The 22,014-nt window shown below is 40.5% G+C and overlaps 1 protein-coding gene across 13 annotated transcripts in view; it reads right to left on the reverse strand.

The window, feature by feature from the left end:
* ERC2 (ELKS/RAB6-interacting/CAST family member 2) overlaps positions 1 to 22,014 on the reverse strand; it is a 985,114-nt gene that overhangs the window by 592,543 nt on the left and 370,557 nt on the right. For all 13 annotated transcript variants that reach the window (XM_060111325.1, XM_060111324.1, XM_060111322.1 and 10 more), the window contains one exon: positions 17,911 to 18,078. In XM_060111325.1, the coding sequence (XP_059967308.1) occupies positions 17,911 to 18,078 (168 nt within the window). The remainder of the gene's footprint in view (positions 1 to 17,910; positions 18,079 to 22,014) is intronic.

Genomic DNA, 22,014 nt, shown 5'->3' on the forward strand with positions numbered 1-22,014 from the left:
CCTGTAATTCATTTCTAATCTCATAGTGTTGTGGTCGGAAAAGATACTTGATATGATTTCAAGTTTCTTAAATTACTAAGGCTTGATTTGTGACCCAAGATGTGATCTATCCTGGAGAATGTTCTGTGGGCACTTGAGAAGAAAGTGTAATCTGTTGTTTTTGGATGGAATGTCCTATAAATATCAATTAAATCTATCTGGTCTATTGTGTCATTTAAAGCTTCTGTTTCCTTATTTTCATTTTGGATGATCTGTCCATTGGTGTAAGTGAGGTGTTAAAGTCCCCCACTATTACTGTGTTACTGTCAATTTCCTCTTTTATAGCTGTTAGCAGTTGCCTTATGTATTGAGGTGCAATGTTGGGTGCATATATATTTATAATTGTTATATCTTCTTCTTGGATTGATCCCTTGATCATTATGTAGTGTCCTTCCTTGTCTCTTGTAACATTCTTTATTTCAAAGTCTATTTTATCTGATATGAGTATTGCTACTCCAGCTTTCTTTTGATTTCTATTTGCATGGAATATCTTTTTCCATCCCCTCACTTTCAGTCTGTATGTGTCCCTAGGTCTGAAGTGGGTCTCTTGTAGACAGCATATGTATGGGTCTTGTTTTTGTATCCATTCAGCCAGTCTATGTCTTTTGGTTGGAGCATTTAATCCATTCACGTTTAAGGTAATTATCGATATGTATGTTCCTATGACCATTTTCTTAATTGTTCTGGGTTTGTTTTTGTAGATCGTTTTCTTCTCTTGTGTTTCCCACTTAGAGAAGTTCCTTTAGCATTTGTTGTAGAGCTGGTTTGGTGGTGCTGAATTCTCTTAGCTTTTTCTTGTCTATAAAGCTTTTGATTTCTCCATCGAATCTGAATGAGATCCTTGTGGGGTAGAGTAATCTTGGTTGTAGGTTCTTCCTTTTCATCACTTTAAGTATCTCATGCCACTCCCTTCTGGCTTGTAGAGTTTCTGCTGAGAAATCAGCTGTTAACCTTATGGGAGTTGCCTTGTATATTATTTGTCATTCTTCCCTTGCTGCTTTCAATAATTTTTCTTTGTCTTTAATTTTTGCCAATTTGATTATTATGTGTCTCAGTGTGTTTCTCCTTGGGTTTATCCTGTATGGGACTTGCTGCACTTCCTGGACTTGGGTGGCTATTTCCTTTCCCATGTTAGGGAAATTTTCGACTATAATCTCTTCAAATATTTTCTCGGGTCCTTTCTCTCTCTCTTCTCCTTCTGGGACCTCTATAATGAGAATGTTGTTGCATTTAATGTTGTCCCAGAGGTCTCTTAGGCTGTCTTCATTTCTTTTCATTCTTTTTTCTTTATTCCGTTCTGCAGCAGTGAATTCCACCATTCTGTCTTCCAGGTCACTTACCTGTTCTTCTGCCTCAGTTATTCTGCCATTGATTCCTTCTAGTGTAGTTTTCATTTCAGTTGTTGTATTGTTCATCTCTGTTTGTTTGTTCTTTTATTCTCCTAGGTCTTCGTTAAACATTTCTTGCATCTTCTCAATCTTTGCCTCCATTCCTTTTCCGAGGTCCTGGATCATCTTCACTATCAGTATTCTAAATTCTTTTTCTGGAAGGTGGCCTATCTCCCCTTCATTTAGTTGTTTTTCTGGAGTTTTATCTTGTTCCTTCATATGGTACATAGCCCTCTGCCTTTTCATCTTGTCTGTCTTTCTGTGAATGTGGTTTTTGTTCCACAGGCTGCAGGATTGTAGTTCTTCTTGCTTCTGCTGTCTGCCCTCTGGTGGATGAGGCTATCTAAGAGGCTTGTGTAAGTTTCCTGATGGGAGGGACTGGTGGTGGCTAGAACTGACTGTTGCTCTGGTGGGCAGAGCTCAGTAAAACTTTAATCTGCTTGACTGTTGATGGGTGGGGCTGTTGTTTGGCCTGAGGTGACCCAACACTGGAGCCTACCTGGGCTCTTTGGTAGGGCTAATGACAGATTCTGGGGGGGCTCACGCCAAGGATTACTTCCCAGAACTTCTGCTGCCAGTGTCCTTGTCCCCACGGTGAGCCACAGACACCCCCCGCCTCTGCAGGAGACCCTCCAACACTAGCAGGTAGGTCTTGTTCAGTCTCTTGTGGGGTCACTGCTCCTTCCCCTGGGTCCCGATGCGCACACTACTTTGTGTGTGCCCTCCAAGTGTGGAGTCTCTGTTTCCCCCAGTCCTGTGGAAGTCCTGCAGTCAAACCCCACTAGGCTTCAAAGTCTGATTTTCTAGGAATTCCTCCTCCTGTTGCCGGACCCCCAGGTTGGGAAGCCTGACGTGGGGCTCAGAACCTTCACTGCAGTGGGTGGACTTCTGTGGTAGAAGTGTTCTCCAGTCTGTGAATCACTCACCCAGCAGTTATGGGATTTGATTTTACTGTGATTGTGCCCCTCGTACCATCTCATTGTGGCTTCTCCTTTGTCTTTGGACGTGGGGTATCTTTTTTGGTGAGTTCCAGTGTCTTCCTGTTGATGATTGTCCAACAGCTAGTTGTGATTCTGGTGCTCTCACAAGAGGGAGTGAGAGCACATCCTTCTACTCCTCCATCTTGGTTCCTCCCCTCAAGAGATATCATTTTTAAAAACCTTATTCAATTTTTAATAAAAATCTATTTATTTCTTAAAGACAGAGATATAATATGGTACTTATATGTTATCTAGTTATTTTTAGATAAAGTAGTACTATGCCTTTAGAAATAAAACATAAACAGGATAAATAATAGACAATAAAAGGACTCATTCTAATTTAGGCTTCAAAGCAAACTACACACCTCTGCACACTGCAGGATCTGGTGTGAGCTTTCTGTGGGGATCTGGTGCTCATCAAACCAAGCTTACATGTTTAAAAGACTTAGCCAATACTTGCAGGACATCCGGTCCTGTCCAAAATGTCCATAAGACATTTGGCCCATGCCAAAACATCCTTGATATTTGGTCGTATTTGGTCCTGTCCAAAATATCCATAAAGACATTTGGACCATGCCAAAAGGTCCTTAAAGTTTGGTCCTACCCAAAATGTCCATGAGCATATTAGGTCCAAGCCAAATGGTTTTGGACAGGACCAAATATCAAGGATCTTTTGGCGTGCACTAAATGTCTACTGGACATTTTGGACAGACCAAATGTCTGCTAACCTGCCAATTACCATATATATTACACACCCCTGGGGTGAAAGCAACAACTGTGATACCTGCTGGCCATTCTCCAAACCAGTGCTTACTATGAATGATAGAAAGTTGAGGTAGATTACACAAACTCACCCCTCGCCATTTGCAACAGCATGGATGGACTTGGAGGGTATTCTGCTAAGTGAAGTAAGTCAGAAAAAGATAAATGCTGTACGATATACTTTATATGTGGAATCTAAAAAATAAGACAAGCTAGTAAATATAACAAAAAAGAAACAGACTCACAGATATAAAGCACAAAACTAGTGGTTACCAGTGGGAAGAGGGAAGAGGGAGGGGCAATCCGAAGGTAGGGGATTAAGAGTTACAAACTATTATGTATAAAATAAACTAAAAAGATATATTGTACAACACAGGGAATATAGCTAATTTTTAATAATAGCTATAAATGGAGTATAACATTTAAAAATTGTGAATCACAATATTGTACACCTATACCTTAAATAATACTATTCATCAACTATACTTCATTTAAACAAATAATAATGATAGAAGGTCCTTTCTTCTCAACCTAAACACAAAAATGTGCTAGTTTGTTCTCTTTCTAAAAGCAATTTAAGGTCATCATTTCAACACAATACATCATATCAGATGCACGCACGCATGCAGTCCTCCTCCCCGCCCCCACCATCTCACTGCTCTTCAGGGACCTTTCCACTAGTTCATCACTAAAATGGTTTCCCCTATCTGACCTCCAATATAATTTTGCTAGTTTAGCATCAAAGCTCTGAATTCTGGTCTTAAGTCTGACTTGAGCTCACCTGAGGTTATGTGTCTGATTTCTGGCTCTCAGAACCCTCACCTCCTCAACAGGCTGAATCAGACCAGGCTGCTTCTCAAGTCTTCTTCAGTGCTAACATTCTATACTGTCACAACTCTGGCTTCAGGGCAACCTCAGGGACAAAAAAAAACACTTGTGTGGCTATGATACAGATGTTTCATAAATAATAGGCATTATCTTTAGAAGTTTTATCTTTAGAATGAACTATTGATAAAGGCTATAGCATGGATGAATTTCAAATGCGTTATGCCACGTGAAAGAAGCCAGATGCAAAAGGCTATATGCTGTATACTTTTATTTCTATGACATTCTGGAAAAGGCAAAACTATCAGCATGGGGAACAAACTGGTGGTTGCCAGGGATTGGGGGCTGAGAAGAAGGGCTGACTACAGAGAGGGCAGCACAAGGGAGGTTTTGAGGTGACACAAGTGTCCTGTATCATGACTGTGAAGGTAGTTATACAGCTCTATGCTTTTGTCAAAACCCACAGAACGGTAACACAAAGAGTGAATTTTACTGTATGTAAATATAAAGATCAATTTTAAGTAATCCTTACAAAGTAACTTAGTTTTCTTTCCTAGCTCTTTGAAAGAGTTGATGGGTCCAACATTTAAATTCTGATTTTTAATATAAAATAATAATTACCTGTGCACCAGCAGTAATGGGCACCTTGTGCATTCAACAATACTCCTTTGAACACCTACTACTACACTGAGAAGAACTGAGACGGAAAGTCAGCTCATCCTCATTCTAAAGATAGGGAAAATGAGGCAGAGAAATTGTAAGTAACTTGCCTAAGGTTAAAATGTCCTTAAGGTGAGATTCAAAGCCAGGCTTGACACAGTCCATGCTCTTAACAAACTAATTTTGCTGATGCGTGCATATATGTATATGTGTGTAAAAAATTTTTTAAAACAAAAATAGGGTCATATGGTGGTGAGGGTGTGAGAAAACAGGCATTCTCATTTTCCATACATACGTATTGTAGACAGTTTATTTCACTTAGCAAAATAATGTGAATATCTTTCCATGTCATTTCTGTTGGCTGGATTTCTATGTAGAAATATACCATCATTTATTTATTCACTCCTCCACTTTATAATATTTTCACTCTTCAGGTAAAAATTTTTTTTAAATTAAAGAACCATGCTATGAACAAGGCTGTGACTAAGTCTATGCCTACTTCCTTAATTTTTTCTTAGAATGAATTCCTAGGTGAAGAATCAGTAGATGAAGTAGCTTTGGTCTACTACCCCCATATTTGTCTTTCCCCCAGCTACCTGACACTTCCTACCTGCCTCTATTTCTTTTCAAAGACCCTCCCCTGCAAGCTCTAATGAAAAGTGTTGGTAACACAGAACAGCAGCAAAGAATCTTTGCCTCTACTCCTACCTTCCCATCTGGCCACCCTCGTCTATGCCTCCAGCTGTTCACAAGTTCACAAACATTCATAATTTGGAGAAAGCCTCAGTGTATGTATGTGCTACCCTTTATAGCCTTTTATAAGTCAAAGTGCCATATGCAACCTAAAGAATTTAACTTCATATTTCAATACTAAAGAAATATTCCCACCCAAACCAATCAGTGCTATTCATTCGAGCATCCTATTTGCTTAGCTTTGCTTCATTCAGACTTTACTCACAAAAAAGCAGCAGAATGCAACAGAAACTTGGGAAGAACTTATCCTTGGAAGCAAGTGACTTACTTTCCATTGCACCAACAGGAATGTCTGAGGCAAATAGTAAATACAGCCCCTCAAAGAAGTACACCTTGTTCAGCTCTATCAAATATTTGGAGTATATTTTTTAAAAATCTCAAACTTGCCATGAAGGTTGTTATATGTTAGAATTGCCTTTAGGCTATAGTAACTTGTGATCTACCCCAGAGCTCAGCAAACTATAGCCCATGGGCCAAATCTGATCCACTGCCTGTTTTGTAAATAAAGTTTTATTGGAACACAACCATTCTTATTTGTTTACTCATCCTGAATCTCACCAGAACTTTGGAGAGATTTGTTTATTCGTGCCATTACATTTCAACTTTCCAACTAACACTTACTAAGCACCTACAAGGTGCCAAGCACTGTGCTTGTTGCTAGGGATAAGAAGATGAGTAAGACCCAGTGGCTTCATCGGCTGAGCTCAGGATTTAATGGGGAAACAAACATATAATATCATACTTCAAGAAATCTCAGTTATGCAACCTGAAGTAATACAACCTGAGAAGTGTAATAAAGCTTCATGCCTAGGCATACATTTTGAAATCATGCAAATCCCCCTCAAGTTATAAAAATTCATCCAACTTCCATGGTTTCTAAACTGAGCAGTCAAAGGCACAGGAAACTGCTTTCATTACAGTTACAAGCAATACCACTTTAGTGAGCCAACACTCCTTGTAAGTATCCTGTGAACTCCACTACTCTCCACTTGCCTCTGGATTTCTGTGACAGGTTTATTACTACTGAACAGTTATATTAATATGCACTTGTATCAGTTTTCTATTGCTGTGCAACAAAATACCACTAATCCAGTGGCTTAAAATGACATCCATCTATCAGCTCACAATTCTGTAGGTCAGATTTCCAGTACAGTGTGGCTGGGGTCTCTATTCAGGGTATCCTGAGGATGAAATCGGAGTGTTGGCCAGAATGAATATTTGTCTGGAGGCTCTAGAGGGAAGAAAAACACTTCCAATCTTACTCTTGTTATTGGCAAAATTCAGTTTCCTGTGGTCTTAGGACTGAGGTACTTGCTTCCTGGCTGTTGTCACTGGGAGTCACTTTCAGCTCCAGGGGTTGTTGCATTCCATGCCATGTGGTCCCCTCCATCTTCAAATCAACAGTGGAGAACTTCTCATGCAGTGAATCCCTCTCCTATTTTGAATCTGTGACTTCCCTGACTCTGACCTTAGAATCCATGTTTAAAGGGCTCATATGATTAGGTCAAGCTTACCCAGATAATCTCTCTTTCTTAAAGTCATCTGTGCCATACAACATAATCTATGTTAAATCCATCATATTCACAGTCCTGGGCATTATTCAAGGAATATATACTGGAGAGGTGGGAAATCTTGGGGGCCATCTTAGAATTCTACCTACCATAGCACTTTTGTTAAAATTATAAATTACTTTTATAAACTAATTATATTATCCAAGGGCCGAGTACACGTTGGTGCTATTTTTTTCTTTTTTTAGATAATTTGATCAGATTTTCTTTAAATTAATTAATTAATTAATTTTTAGCTGCCTTGGGTCTTCATTGCTGTGTGCGGACTTTCTCTAGTTGCAGCAATCAGGAGCTACTCTTCGTTGCGGTGCAAGGGCTTCTCATCACAGTGGCTTCTCTTGTTGCTGAGCATGAGCTCTAGGCACACAGGCTTCAGTAGTTGTGGCATGTGGGCTCAGTAGTTGTGGCATGCAGGCTTAGTAGCTGTGGTTTGAGGGCTCTAGAGAGCAGGCTCAGTAGTTGTGGCGCACGGGCTTAGTTGATCCACGGCATGTGGGATATTCCCAGACCAGGGCTCAAACCCGTGTCCCCTGCATTGGCAAGTGGATTCTTAACCACTGCGCCACCAGGGAAGTCCCCATGTCGGTGCTACTGCTGGTTCTCAGAAACCAGCAATCATAAAAGGATGTAAGTGTGATATAATGCTATGCTGAAGGCCCCAAACTGCCATATACCCTGTGCCATTAGTTTAGAATTCAACTTCTGGGAAAACAGACTGTTTAAAGCAGTTATATCTTTTAGTTTGCAAAAGGTATAGTATAATCAAGTAAGGATAAAGGGGGAAAAATGGCAACAAGACTGCAATATCAGAACAATATTAAGGTGCCCCTTTCCCACAATAACTGTGGAGTTATGTGCCCCAAGAATGCATCACTTCTAATTTACATTTAGCCTTATGGGAAACTTAAGACACATATTATAAAAGTTTTGAATTATGGACTTCTCTGTACAATATAACATGATAAATGCTAATATAGATATGTGTAAACTCTTCACAGCAAGGTAGAATCCATTGTCAAACACAGGATAAGTAAAAAAGGCAGACAGAAAATTTTCCTTCCCACATACCTAAGGTTGATTTAAATTAAATGGCTTGGGGAGTATGTGGGAGGAAAAATGGAACCAGCTCCAGACTGAAATCTGTAAAAGCTCAAACACCTCTAATTCCATACCACAAAACAACAACAGCTGGCAGCTGAGATTGACAGATGTGTCAAAATGCCTGTACCCATTAGGGTAGCAGCCACAGTCAGGGCACTCTGGGCATTTTTATTTTAAATCTTCAGGGGTTTTGCAGGTAATTACAAACAAACTTTTTAAAAATCCATCATGCTGAAATTAAGTACAGAATATAAGGTCTTAACCCAGAAGCAAATATTTATTTAAAAGAGAATTTGCCTCCCCTGGCTCAGGATCAGCTCTCTCATTGAATAAGAATCAGTTCTCAGTACCATCTGGCCCTGAACTGCATTTTGAAATAACACAGATAATCACTATTGCCACTAGCAAGTCATAAGGGATTGCAAGAGAACATTCATAATATGGAAGTCAAAATGACTCTCAAAGCTAATTATAAAATATATTTGATTTCTAGAAGACATAAAGAATAGAAAAACTTCTCTGAAATTTGTTTCCTAAATGAGGCAGGGGAGTGTGGTCCATCTATATTAAATTACTTCTAATTCCACCAAATGCACTGTGCTGCCTCTTCCAGCCAAACCTTTGCAAATACTATTCTTGCCACTTTGAATGAACAACACTTCCTACTCCCTCAGATCCCAGTTTAGTCATCAACTTTTCCAGAAGTCCTCCTTGACCTTCCTATTCCCCACAATAGGTGAGGTGACCCTCCTACATGAACCATGTACCTGGCTGGCATAGCACATATCACACTTTGCCCTGCAATTGCCTGCTCAGTGGTCTTTTCCATGAGTGTGAGCTCTCAAAGGACAGAAACTATACCTTCTCCAAAGGCCTCTGTATCCCCCAGTGCCTGCAGAGCATCCAGACCATTACGGATGCTGAATATGTATTGCTGGATGACTGAATGGTAGGAAGGAAGGGAAGGCAAACTGGCCAGAATAGGGCAATGATGTCCCAGGCCTCAGCTACCACAGGGGAATGGAGAGAAGAAAAAGTAAAAGTGTAATCAGAGCCCAGGCTCTGTCACTAATTAGTTCTTTGACCCTAAACAAGTCACTTCATCTCTGAGAACCTCTGTGTCCTGAGTGGGAAAATAAAAAGGTTGGACTAGGAGGGTTCATCAGGTCTCTTCCAGATCTATGTTCTCTCATATCTTTCTGTCTTCCGGACTGCCCATGCTTTATCAGCATACCCATTTTAACATGCCTTTTAAAGTCAAATAATATTCAGTTGGGTTCAATAGAGTGAGGGGGTAGAAAGATGCAGCTAATTGAGTACAGTGCCTATAGATGCTGACTGAATGCATGAATAAATGAGCAGCCTTGCTAAATCTCTTTAATTGCTCCGTCAGAAGGTAAATTTTTTAGCTTTGGTTCTTTTGATAATAAAATGTCATTTCATCAGCATCATCTCTAAGAGAAAGGCAACCTCAAATCCCTTAGGAAAAAAGCAATTACACAATGGAGGAGGCTGGTGAATTCATTGCTTATCAAAGAAGCTAAGGCTTACCAAGGAAGCCACAATCTCTACTCAAGAGACACAAAGTGACCTTCGAAATATCACTTCATTGGGGCAAAATGATCAATAGGATCAACTGGTTAAAATCAAGCTGTTTCTTCCCTAGGCCACTGCTAACATTGGGCAAATAATTCCAGATAAGAGTAGCATCCATGCATGCCTGATTGTTTGTCCTGTGGAATTTAATTTGCCCTAGGACCCTGGACATCAACCACATGCCATAATAAAGACACAATGTATTAAATGATGCTAGAGTAAAGATGCTTTTGCTTAGACCCAATGACATACTGCTACCCTACAAACATAGAATACATACAGAGAATTTATTATACTATAATATAATAAGTTAGCTTTTTCCTATATTTTCTACTGAAGAAGGCAGTTTCCAAAGAAAACGGGCAAATCACAAATGCTAACCTAGACAATATATTTTTTAGTTGCAAATATTTAAGCAACGTAGGTTAACCTACGATCAGTCAACATGAACAAATGATGTTACCTTATCCCAAATGAAAAATGCATTAGGGCCTCCCTGGTGGCGCAGTGGTTGAGAGTCCGCCTGCCGATGCAGGGGATACGGGTTCGTGCCCCGGTCTGGGAGGATCCCATATGCCGCGGAGCGGCTGGGCCCGTGAGCCATGGCCGCTGGGCCTGCGCGTCCGGAGCCTGTGCTCCGCAACGGGAGAGGCCACAACAGTGAGAGGCCCGCATACAGCAAAAAGAAAAAAAAAAAAAAAAAAAAAAAAAAAATGCATTAAATGTGAATATAGAGATCATATTTTCAGCCCAAATGGCTGCTAAAATAAAGTTCATTTTTTGTCAGAAAAAAAAAAATTAGTCTTAAAGGTATTTTCCAGATGACTGAAATGCTGGCATTTAGCTAAAGAAATTTAAACTGGGTGATAACTGATAGGTGACTCATCTCTATTCTGTCTAAATCAGATGTTTTATTTCTATCATATATTCCTTAAAGTGAAGTTTGACCACCACCCCTCTCCAAATTAGTTGATTTGATCAGTATGGTCAGATCAGTTTAAATAATTCTAAAAATTTTAATACTTCAAGAGTGCTATATACATACTCTTTATAGATTAATTAATATATGTGAAAATTATAAAAGAGAAAGTAATATTAAGAGTTCAGGGCCTCCCTGGTGGCGCAAGTGGTTGAGAGTCCGCCTGCCGATGCAGGGGATACGGGTTCGTGCCCCGGTCTGGGAGGATCCCATATGCCGCGGAGCGGCTGGGCCTGTGAGCCATGGCCGCTGAGCCTGCGCGTCCGGAGCCAGCGTGTCCGGAGCCTGTGCTCCGCAACGGGGGAGGCCACAACAGTGAGAGGCCCGCATATCGCAAAAAAAAAAAAAAAAAAAAAAGAGTTCAATCATACACACACCCACCCACCCACCCACCCAAGATGTTTGCCTCTGTAAACTGCCTATAATCATGCCAGAAAAAAGGTGTAGCTAAAAATGTTACAGAGAAATGTCTGTTATACTAAGTAAAAATCACTTTAAGGAATACTATCTCAAGGCAGGAAGCAGAGAGATCCAAGATGAGATGGGTGGTCCATACACAGGAAGAAAAGGACCCCAACAGACCAGGGTTAGGTCTGGATAGTAATTTGCTTTGGCAGAGGCCAAGGGGCTGTCTCTTGTGCATTGTAGGATGTTTAGCAGCACCCCTGGACTCTACCCACCAGACGCTTGCAGCAATCCTCCAGCTGTGGCAACCAAAACTACCTCCAGACATTGCCAACTGTTCCTCGGAAGGTTGGGGCTTGTAAGTGTACCCCAGTTGAGAACCACTGCCTTAGACTCACAGCCACCTCGGTTGTGGCTCCATCCCCTGAGTGCCAGCCCAGTTCTTGGCTTCAGATGTAGTGAGCTTGACTACACGGAGGTCTGACCTTAGGTGAACAACCCCCTGCAAAGTGGAATGGCTTCCCAGACCACTTCCTCTCAGACTAAGGGAGGAGTCTACCGAATCATGAGTTCAGCTGCAACTAGTCCAGGAAAGATGCTCAGACATCTCAAATCATCTTTTGAGGTCTCAGTCCTTAAAGCCAACAACCAAAACAAAGTGAAACTACTAAGAGAGCAAAAATGGTGCAATCCTTTTAAAAGGAAGCTGCAAAACAATCCAATGGCTTAGAATGGTATGTGAAGAATCTCATGGAGGAAAATATAAACATAAATTGAAGGTCAACACAATCTTTCTTTTTTCTAAATACAGACTAACATAAACTTTTAAAAATCCAGATCTGATGTCGTACTTTTTAATTTAACTGTTTTCCTATTTTTCATCACATTATTTAGTAGCTGCATCTCTGCCAGTTTGCTATTAAAAACAGGCATCCTTGTGTATCGACCTCAGGTAAATTGCTCAAACTATAGTTCAGCTAATCCCTAAAAGTTAATGATCCCACTTGTCTCATGAGGGAAGCAGGACCATAAATAGAAAAACACCAGAATAGTGTGGTGGTTAAGAATAGCTCTATCACCTCCCTGCCATGTGACTCTGGGCAAGTCACTCTCTAAACCACAGTCTCCCATTTTAAAAATAGCGATTATGATTGTACATACATGCCGTTAGGTTTGCTATAAGGACTCGACCTAAGAATGCAAAGCCCTTAGCACAGTGTCTGGTATATAGTAAGGATTCAATCAATAGTAGATTACCCTTTTGTTATAAAAATTATCATTTGCATGGTCATAATTGGAAATTACCATGGATAATCAGCAATTTCATTGTATCACTCTCATAAAATGCCATGACTCTAACAATCCAGTAAGTTAGAAGTGAGAACTGGAGGAAGAAGCATTCTCTTTGGGGAACAAAACAGTATTTTCTATAAATGCCACATTTTCTTTTTATTAAAAGGGAAAATTAAGGAAGAGTGGCTAAGCTCCCTTACTCAAGGCATCATCCATTTTTACCTTCCCAGGGTGGAACAGAGGTTGGAGGTGTTAGATGCAGGTGGAGTAGTAATCATTTCCTTATCTGTGCTTTATTACTCATGGGATGGTTCCATCTTGCAGCCTACACAGAACACACTGTTCTGGGAACAACAAGTGGGTCTGACATTTCACTGGGGCAAATGACTCTTCTCACAGCAAACAATATTTTTGGGCCAGGAGTGGATCTCAAAGTGATTTCTCTTCTCCCACGTTCTCATTCATTCAGAATTTACTGACATAATTTATTCATCAAATGCATACTGAATGAGGACCATCACCTGCCAAGAATTTTGCAAGGAGCTGGAGGTATCTAGATGATGACGGCTGGGGCACTCAAGGAGCTTAGCCCTGGAGGGAAGCCAACATTCATTAACGGGGTGCATAACTTCAAAGTGAGCCAAGAAATGGTAATCTACGCGAGTGTTAAACCTCTCCCAGCCTGCAGTGTCAGCAAAGACTTCCCTAAGTGACACAAGAACTGAGTGGAAAGCTCAGATGTAAAGCTTGGAACCACATTTCCCAGATTCCTTTTAGGTAGGGTCTGGTTAGATCCTGCTAATGAGAGGCATTTGTGTGAACTTTGGAGCTCTGTCCCAGGACTCTGAATCTTGACCAACAGCATGATGTAAGGGTGTGGGGTGGGGACGTGGGGGAGGGGGGAGGGCAGCCATCAGCAGAGAAGACACTTGACCAGACACTCCAGGTTACAAGGTCAGGGCACTGTCTGCTTTCTCTTGGTCTCCTAGAGCTGTCCTGGTTCTTGATCATCCCTAATCTGGTTCTACCAGCCAGATATTGGAGCTCGTGGATATTCCTTCAGTAAATTTCCTTTTGCTTAAGGTAGCCAGAATTAGCTTCTGCTCTTTGCATCCATCAAGTGGTTTGTTTCTGGTAACATGCCACATTATACAAGTCTACCTTCTCAACCAGACTGTCTTGCAGACTGGAAAATGTCTTATTTCTCTTTAAACCTCCAGGGCCTACAGTAGTGACTGACTGACACGTAGGAAACACTAGTAAATGCAAAATGAATATGATTTTTCACATGTTTAAAAAATTAGGAGGTTTGCCAATAATAAATATAAAAGTCCAACTGGATGTTTAACACTGAGAAAGAGCTCAATTGAGTCAGAAAGTCCTCCATACCTTACGTCAATTTTACACTCATGTGGAAATCTCTATGTTCCCTAGCCATCTTCTCAAATTTAACTTTTTAATATAAACTTCATGAAGCAATCCAGTATGCTAATAACCACATTCCTGTAGCATTCTTTCCTCTATTGTCATTCAGAATTTTCACCATCATACTTCCAAATGGGTAGAATAAAACTGCTAAAAGGGCAGGTCCATATATACCATTCCCAGGAGCCAACTACACTCCCCTCTCTCTGCCCTTTCCAATCCACGGGGCAATCTATGAAGCTCAGTAGGCAGCTAGTGAACTTGGCTTACAGAGAAATCACCATCTGTTTTTCTACCCCTAATAAATAAAGTACCTCTGCTCTATAAATTCACATTGCTTGTGGGACTGAGACCTAGAATGAAAATGGAGATAGAATTTTTCTCCAATTTAATGGCTTTAAAAAAATTTTCTTGGGTAGTAAGTTTATGCTGCAAGAATCTATGAGCTACATAACAGTCTGAATTTGATCTGGTTCAAATAATGCTACCATGTTCTAAAATCCTAGGCATTATACACTTTCCAAATGTACAATGTCATCAAGGTTTTATGACATTTACTACAAAAACTCAATAGTCAGGTAGCACCTCATCAGTGGAAGCTTGAATTCAGGTATGGGAACAGAATGCTATGGCTGTAGCATGAAAACTGTGCTGCTTCTCTGACATCAGTATCATAGCCACACAGGGATGATCCACTAAACCATCTTCATACATGCACCTTTTTGACCCCTGCTAAAAGAATTCCATTTCTTGGCATTATGGAGTAGAGCCAGAAACATGGCGGTAGGACCAAATCCATTCTCGATGACTTCTGTTTTCCTACACAAGTTTGATCAGAGATATTATGCCACCTGGGGTTCTCTGTTTATTCAATTTCACTTCCTTCCTCAAGTAACAAAATGCTTAGAGCATTATGCCCGTGCCTGCTGCCCAGACATGTGACCTGTGCACATGGCTTATGGAGTACACAAGACTTCTGAGACCCAAGGCTTTGAAGGCAAAGCTGACAGATATGAGGTGCAAGCCTAGCTTGGCCAGGTTAAACATGGCTGTGGAAGGAGCATACCCAGTTCTACTGGCTTCAAAACACAGTGCTGGTTGCCAAAGAGTCTACAAGAAAGAAATATTAAGTAATACTGCACCTCTGACATTGACATGAGGTTATTATTCTTCCATGCCAACATACCCTAGTCCAAAGCTTATGCTGTCCCAGTCCAGGCCTGCCCTAAAACAGCCAATTATGCTGAATGTGGTCAAAACTCTAAGGAGTCCCCAGTCCCAAAGACAGTGTTTCATTAGCCCATCAGCTTCTGTATTATTTCCACATTCTGAAGTAGTAGTTTCTGAATTGTGTACATCACTTCTTTAGGAATTATTTCTCTTTCACACTGCAGGTATAATAGCACTCCTGCCCCATCACTATGTTGCCAGTGGTTTTATATCCTCCACCAAATGTATTGGTAAACACTTGGTGAAAAAAAAAAAAAAAACTTGAAGCTAAACAACCTCTCCAAATATACATGAAATATTCCCAAATCCATTATCAGCATGGCTTAAATAAGTGGGATCGTGATCCTGTTGCCCAAAGGAGCCATAATACACAACTGGCTTTGTTTCAGAATTCCCAAACTGATTCCCAAACCTTTGAATCTGGCTGTGAGGGAAAGTTTAAAATTCTGCAAAATACTCACATCAGCAAAAGTGGCCAACTGTCACTTCTGCGTTGAAAGGACTTCCCAGGGACTTCCCTGGTGGCGCAGTGGATAAGACTCTGTGCTCCCAATGCAGGGGGCCTGGGTTTAATCCCTGGTCAGGGAACTAGATCCCACATGCATGCCGCAACTAAGAGTTCGCATGCCACAACGAAGGAGCCCATGTGTCGCAATTAAGGAGCCCTGAAGCCACAACTAAGGAGCCTGCCTGCTGCAACTAAGACCTGGTACAACCAAACAAATAAATTAAATATTTTTTTAAAAGAAAAAAGATAAAAAGAAAGTGCCTTCCCAAAATCTCTACTGAGAAAATTGTTGCCATTTATTCCTCAGGAATGAAGGAGCTTAGACTGGATAAACAAAAAGGTCCTAATGTATAGCACAATCTCCTGGGATAAACCATAATGGAAAAGAATATTTAAAAAAAGAATGTCTCTATGTGTATAACTGAGTCACTTTGCTGTACAGCAGAGATTGGCACAACACTGTAAATCAACTATACTTCAATTAAAAAAGAAAAAAAAGAACGAGAGAGCTTAGTCTCAACTCCTGGTTGTGCAATTGTGATGTTCTTACTTGATTTGCTCTTGCACCTGGTGTCATCATAAGGGCCAAAGGAAAAGGAGGCTTATTCTCTTATTTTGCAATAATCATTTTATTCTATACTCCCAAAGACATAAACTTGTATCTAGGTTGTTTGACCTTGGGTAAGTCTACCATAAGCCTCAGCATCGCTGGGGTTAATAACTGTGCATGCCTCACAGGGTTAATATGGTCAAAAGTAAGTAAATAGTGCACGTAATAACCATAGCAGAGTATCTAGCATACAGTGTTCAACATAAGTTAAGTTCAATAAATGCCAGCTTTCGGTACCATTTGCTGGTGGGGATTCTAAATGAAAGTCTTCTTTTGAATCCTTAGTATATGCTCCAAGAACTGCCACTGTAACTATTTCTCTATTAGTCCCACCTGCCCTAGACAGTCCTTTGATTCAAAGCGTCCTCAGTCGTCTCTTCCCAGCCCTCTTCTAATCACCTGTATCAATTAACTGGAGCTGTAACGGTGACCAGGGCCTTGTCTATAAAATCTTAACAGAAATGAATTAATAATATGATCTATCAGACCACCAATATCCTATGAGGATGGAAGCCGCTGAGGATGGTGACATGGCTTCATGGGCATGCAACTTGTGTAGGGTCACAGGGCCCCATACTCAGAAGACCCCCATGCTTGGTTTAATGCTTTCCTTAACCATCCTGAAATTCTCAATAAAGTCTGAGCAAGGGGTCCCACATTTTCATTTTGCACTGGGCCCCACAAATTAGGTACCTGGTTGTGACTGGAGAGGTTTGGTCAGAGTGTGATACGAATTATATTATGTTTTAAAATAATTACTCCAGCTTGTGTTAAGAACAGCCTGTAGTAAAGGTAAGAGTTGAAGCAGGAAAAACAGGTAGGATGCTGTCAATATAAACAAAGTGAGAGGTGATGGTGGCAAATGACACCAAGAGGAGGGCCGGTTAGATTCCATTTGCCTGCAGCTGCAGCACTGGTGCCCGGCAACATGCCTGTCTACGGCAGTGTCCTGGCCAGCCAGCTCGTGCTTTCCCCCACTGGTTCCTGCCCAGTTTCCATGCTGCCTGCTTGTTAATCTGAGACCCCTGTGTTTCCCAACAGCTTCTTTTTATTAAAAGAGCAGGTGTTGGTTTCCCTTTTTGCCTACACTTTTCCTTACGGAAGGCAAGGGACCCTATGGTCCCACCAAAATTGTACACAGTAGCAAATAAGAATTCTTAAAAAAAAAAAAATCTGGGTGCTGTCCCCAAATCTCATTCCCCTACAATGGAGAAAATGAACTGCTGAAAGAAGGAAAGAAGAGCGAGCCCTAACCAGGTCAAGCATCTTCTGGGTTAAGTCACTGTATTAGAACTTATTATACATTCTCTCAGTGATTTCAATTAAGTAATGGGTGTAAACATTACCCCTCCCACACTAAAATCTGTATGGGTTTCACAGGATAAGAGCTACTAAAGTTTATGTAAATACAAAATGCAACTAATACCTTTAAGACCCACAAAACACACTGCTCAATTCTCAGTAAGGAAAAAGGAAAAATTTACTATAAATTTTAGTTTTTTATCTAAATTTGTACAATTATCTCTATGTTTAAGATGGTAAATGAAAAAAAAAATCATCACTATTTAGTTCCCAGGTAATCAAATAGAAAATTCAACAGGTCATGCTAAAAATGACATAGTACAACCACCAGTAAGTTAAATACCAGTAAATTTAAAGTTTATACTCCCTAATCTAAAATTCTTCAACAATAATTTCTTCTTTTCCACGTGCTCAAAAGTTTCTCTGAAATGACAAAACATGGATGATATCAATTCTCAACCTGAAGGGCTTATGTCAGCTACTCACCTTTTTCTGAAGAACATTGATTTTCCTTTCCTTCACCTCTAACATATCCTTCATGTCTCGAATCTCTCCAGCCAGTGTCCCCTTCTCTTCTGTGAGGTCCTGCAGCTGTTTTGTTTTTTTATTGAGAAAAGATTCTTTCTCTTCTAGTCGTAATCTCAGTGCATCTACCTGAAATCAGGGAAAAGAAAAAGGGTTGTAGTTTTACAGACAGGTCATCAGTAACCATCAGTCCTGCCCTGCAAGGAGGGAGGGGCAGCAGAATACCTTCTGAGCAGTGTGATCAAACACTGCTCATGGGCACCTCCGTGTATTTTGTTTGTTTGTTTGTTTTTGTGGTACGCAGGCCTCTCACTGCTGTGGTCCCTCCCGCTGCGGAGCACAGGCTCCGGACGTGCAGGCTCAGTGGCCACAGCCCGCGGGCCCAGCCGCTCCGCGGCATGTGGGATCCTCCCAGACCGGGACACAAACCCACACCCCCTGCATCGGCAGGTGGACTCTCAACCACTGTGCCACCAGGGAAGCCCCTCCGTGTGTTTTAAAGCCTACATCTACCTTAAAGTTCTGTTGCATGTGCACCCGAACAGTGATACATTTTTTAAAATATAAGGTTTATATCAAATAAGACATTATGAAATAGTAGTATGTCTCATGTTGTAAAACCAAAGGTTGGGGAAAAAAAAGCACACTAATTCTCTGTGTCTTTGAGAGCCCAGGGAGGGTACAACACGTCTCATGCAGCATCCTCCAGGGATGCTCATGTTCTCCTCAGAGAATACAATGAGCTCTGCCACGGATATCTGGGAGAACAAGACTGACACGTTGAGAAACACTCCTAAATTAGAAAAAGACGTGTTGCCAAGAGGAAGTAAATGCTGCTAGAAGAAAATGTTGGGGAAATGACACTCATTCTCCAGCTTTATGAAAGACTGCTTTCCAAATACTAAAGAAATAAAAAAAGACACAGCATACAAAAAAATTCCTATTTCTACCTTAGCTCAAAACTTAGATTATTACAATTTCTGCTTTTCAAGTGTCCGTAATAAAGTGAGGAAACATAACCTTTATTTTTTAAATGTTAACATTCCAAAGACCATTTGCAAAAAAAGCTTACATGGGTGATGTGGGGCGTGGGGGTGATGGAAGACTTTAATCTTCACCTTCCGTACCAAGAATTGGACAGAGAGAAGCTACATCAACATTCAGAAAGTAATGATGCAAGCATGTTATTCAGAGATATCAAAATAACCAGGCATAAAGAGTTTAAACGGGTGGTCTTGAGGAAAAAGAATGGGACAGGGGTGAGCTGGGGGCTGCTGCATCTCATAGCAATTCTTGTTGAACATTTTGCTCATTACACTATCAGCAGGTAAAATTTGGATGAAAGGGGAAAAAAACAAAAGTTGTTTAAAAAGGATGCAAGAATACTGTAATACGCCAAAATAAATAGATATGTACAGACTACAAGGACACAAAGTCAAAGGCAACTTGGAACAATGGAAAGAAGACACTTAGGTTTTAGGCCAGGTTCTGCTTCCATCTTCTACCTGTGAGGATCAGGACAAATAACTCTCACTTCCCCAAACCCAGGCTTCCAGACTCAGTTTCTTCATTCATAAAACAAAGTGGTAAGAACAGACTGTCTCTAAGTGCCTGACATTTTATGATTTTAAAGACAGAAATCAGTCATAGGCAGAATACATCAGGGAAGGATGATGATATTAGAGATAAAGTTATCGGAGTAGAATCTCCTTTTCCTACCTCTTTCCAAGAAAGGGGTGCCAAAGTTGTGTTTTTAAAGGTCAAAGGTGATGGGGAGGTTGGTGAGGAGTTTTTCTAGTTTCTGTCCCAGAGAGGAGGATGAAGCTGGGAGGTCCCAGCAAGGGAAGAAGTGATGACAAGTGTTTGAAGCCCAGTTGGCCGAATGACCCAGACTGCATTATGAGAGAGGATGGACATTCTGTGCTTGCAGAGGGTGTGAACTGCAGATTCTTCAGACATCTGATAGCTGTGTCTTCTTACATAATGGCCACAGAGGTCTGGGGCGGGTGGGTGAGGGGGATACTCATGTCCTGGGGATCTCCCCTTTTCTAAGTGAAAATTCATGCCAATTGCACTAAAGCTTAAACATCCCAGATTCTCAAGTGGCTTATCTTTGTTTAAAGTTATCTTCATCTACCAACCTGGAGTAACATCAATACTTCTCTTCAGGCTTTCCTCTTATCTGGTGAAAAAAATATGATTTTTAGTTTATACATAAAGGATGGCATTTAGTGGGTTCCCTGGAAATTGGTGGAACATGCTGAGCACTCTAGATTACAGCAGTGGTTAGAAGGGGTTACATATTCAATTGTAGAGATTTGCACACAGGCTGACCAGGATTCAGTGTATATCTGAGAAAAAAACTGTGGTCCCATTAGCCCCACATTCTACCTATCAAAGATGAATGGTCTGTATCTGGATCAAAGGAAACACCCAATATCCAAAACCATGATATAAATACATTACAATATAGGAGGTAGTGAGTGGTGCTAGAGAGAGTTTAGAAAAAGAGACTCTCTATTGATGAATAATAAGCTTAACATTTGTAGTGCCTTCTGGCTATGTGTGATCTATCAGTGCCCTGCCCCATCTTACTGAGAGCCCAGAAGAGATAAACAATAACCTTAGTCATAAGACTATTTCTCCAGGAATAAAATGGAGAGCAAAGATGGTCGTGATCAACACACTACTCACAACACCCAAACTCTACATGGCAGGAGGGAGTCTGTGCCAGCTAAGGTCTTCTTTTTGGGAGTTTATTTTCCATGTGCCTGACAGCATGTACTTAGCTTCAAAGGAATTTGAATTGTGCCCTTCAGTCACCTTCACTCTATCTTTACAGCTTTGCACAGTCTCCTAGAATCAAGCAATGAAGCTTAAGGGTCTTTTTTTTTTAGACAAAACTTTGACCTGAACTGCATCCAATTCTCAACCAACATTAGCCCAGTTTGTAGTAAGCAAGCATGACATCATTTCTAAAGTCAAATTTTAACTTCCAGATGGTGCAAAACCACAAGCAGGCACACAGACCTTCTGATGCACAGAAGTTTAAATACAAGGAAGATCAGGCCAGAAAGAACATAGTCTATTAAAAATTAGAATATGTAGTTCCAAACTGAGTCACAGTGAGTAGGATTAAAGTTCCCCTCGCTAATACTCGAACCTCACTCGACAGTGTACATCATTTTTAAAAGAATCAGAAAAGCCCTGAAGTTTAGATTATATTCCAACATCAGGTAGAGACATAAAAGTTAAAATGTTTGGGAATATGAAATACCTTTCTCTGCCCCGTCACTCAACACCAAATAATTTTAAGGGCCCTTGACTCTCTCTCAAACTTTGGCAGTTGACTCAATAATAAAACTTGGCAAAGAAAAGAGCACCATCATTTCCCAGGAAAAAAAAAAAAGAAAATTAGAACTGTATGATACAGTCAGTGCACAAAGACCCATAGGTTGAATTTCCAATTTTTACATATGACTTAACCACATGGGAACTAGTCACCTAATGTTAAAACTAAGACAATCTTTTCATTTTAGAAGAATTACTCATTGCCTTCTGATCCAGTTGTGTGTGTATTTGTGTGTATATGTGGGTGCATGTATGTGTATATTTAAAGGCATATAACATATGAAAATTTAACCTTTTACCTGGCAGTATAAAACATGAAGCATTTGTTATCACTTCTGTTCCAGGTAATAACTTGAAAGAAAAGGACCATGGCAATGAAATGGGCAAAAATTGCTGAAATCAGAGTTAAACATTATTAATCTTCATTGTCATCACCCAGGAATTATAACCAGTTCCAATGGTGAGGTATGTTTCTAGAAGTTCTATATATAAGCCTCCTGACCCTTCTCCCATAAGGTCACCTAGGCCTTCAGAAATGGTTACAATATTGTGACAAAACACGAAGTGCTACTTGATGTGCCATGAATAATTTTTAAAAATCAAATGGTTCACTTCAATCTTAAAATGACTACAGCGACACTTGAGAAAAGAAAAAAAAACACTTGAGAGAGAAAAAGGGGCCACTTGAAAATTTTCACAGATTGAATACTACTT

Source organism: Mesoplodon densirostris, chromosome 10 (assembly GCF_025265405.1).
Source record: "Mesoplodon densirostris isolate mMesDen1 chromosome 10, mMesDen1 primary haplotype, whole genome shotgun sequence".
In the NCBI taxonomy this organism is placed as follows: domain Eukaryota; kingdom Metazoa; phylum Chordata; class Mammalia; order Artiodactyla; family Ziphiidae; genus Mesoplodon; species Mesoplodon densirostris.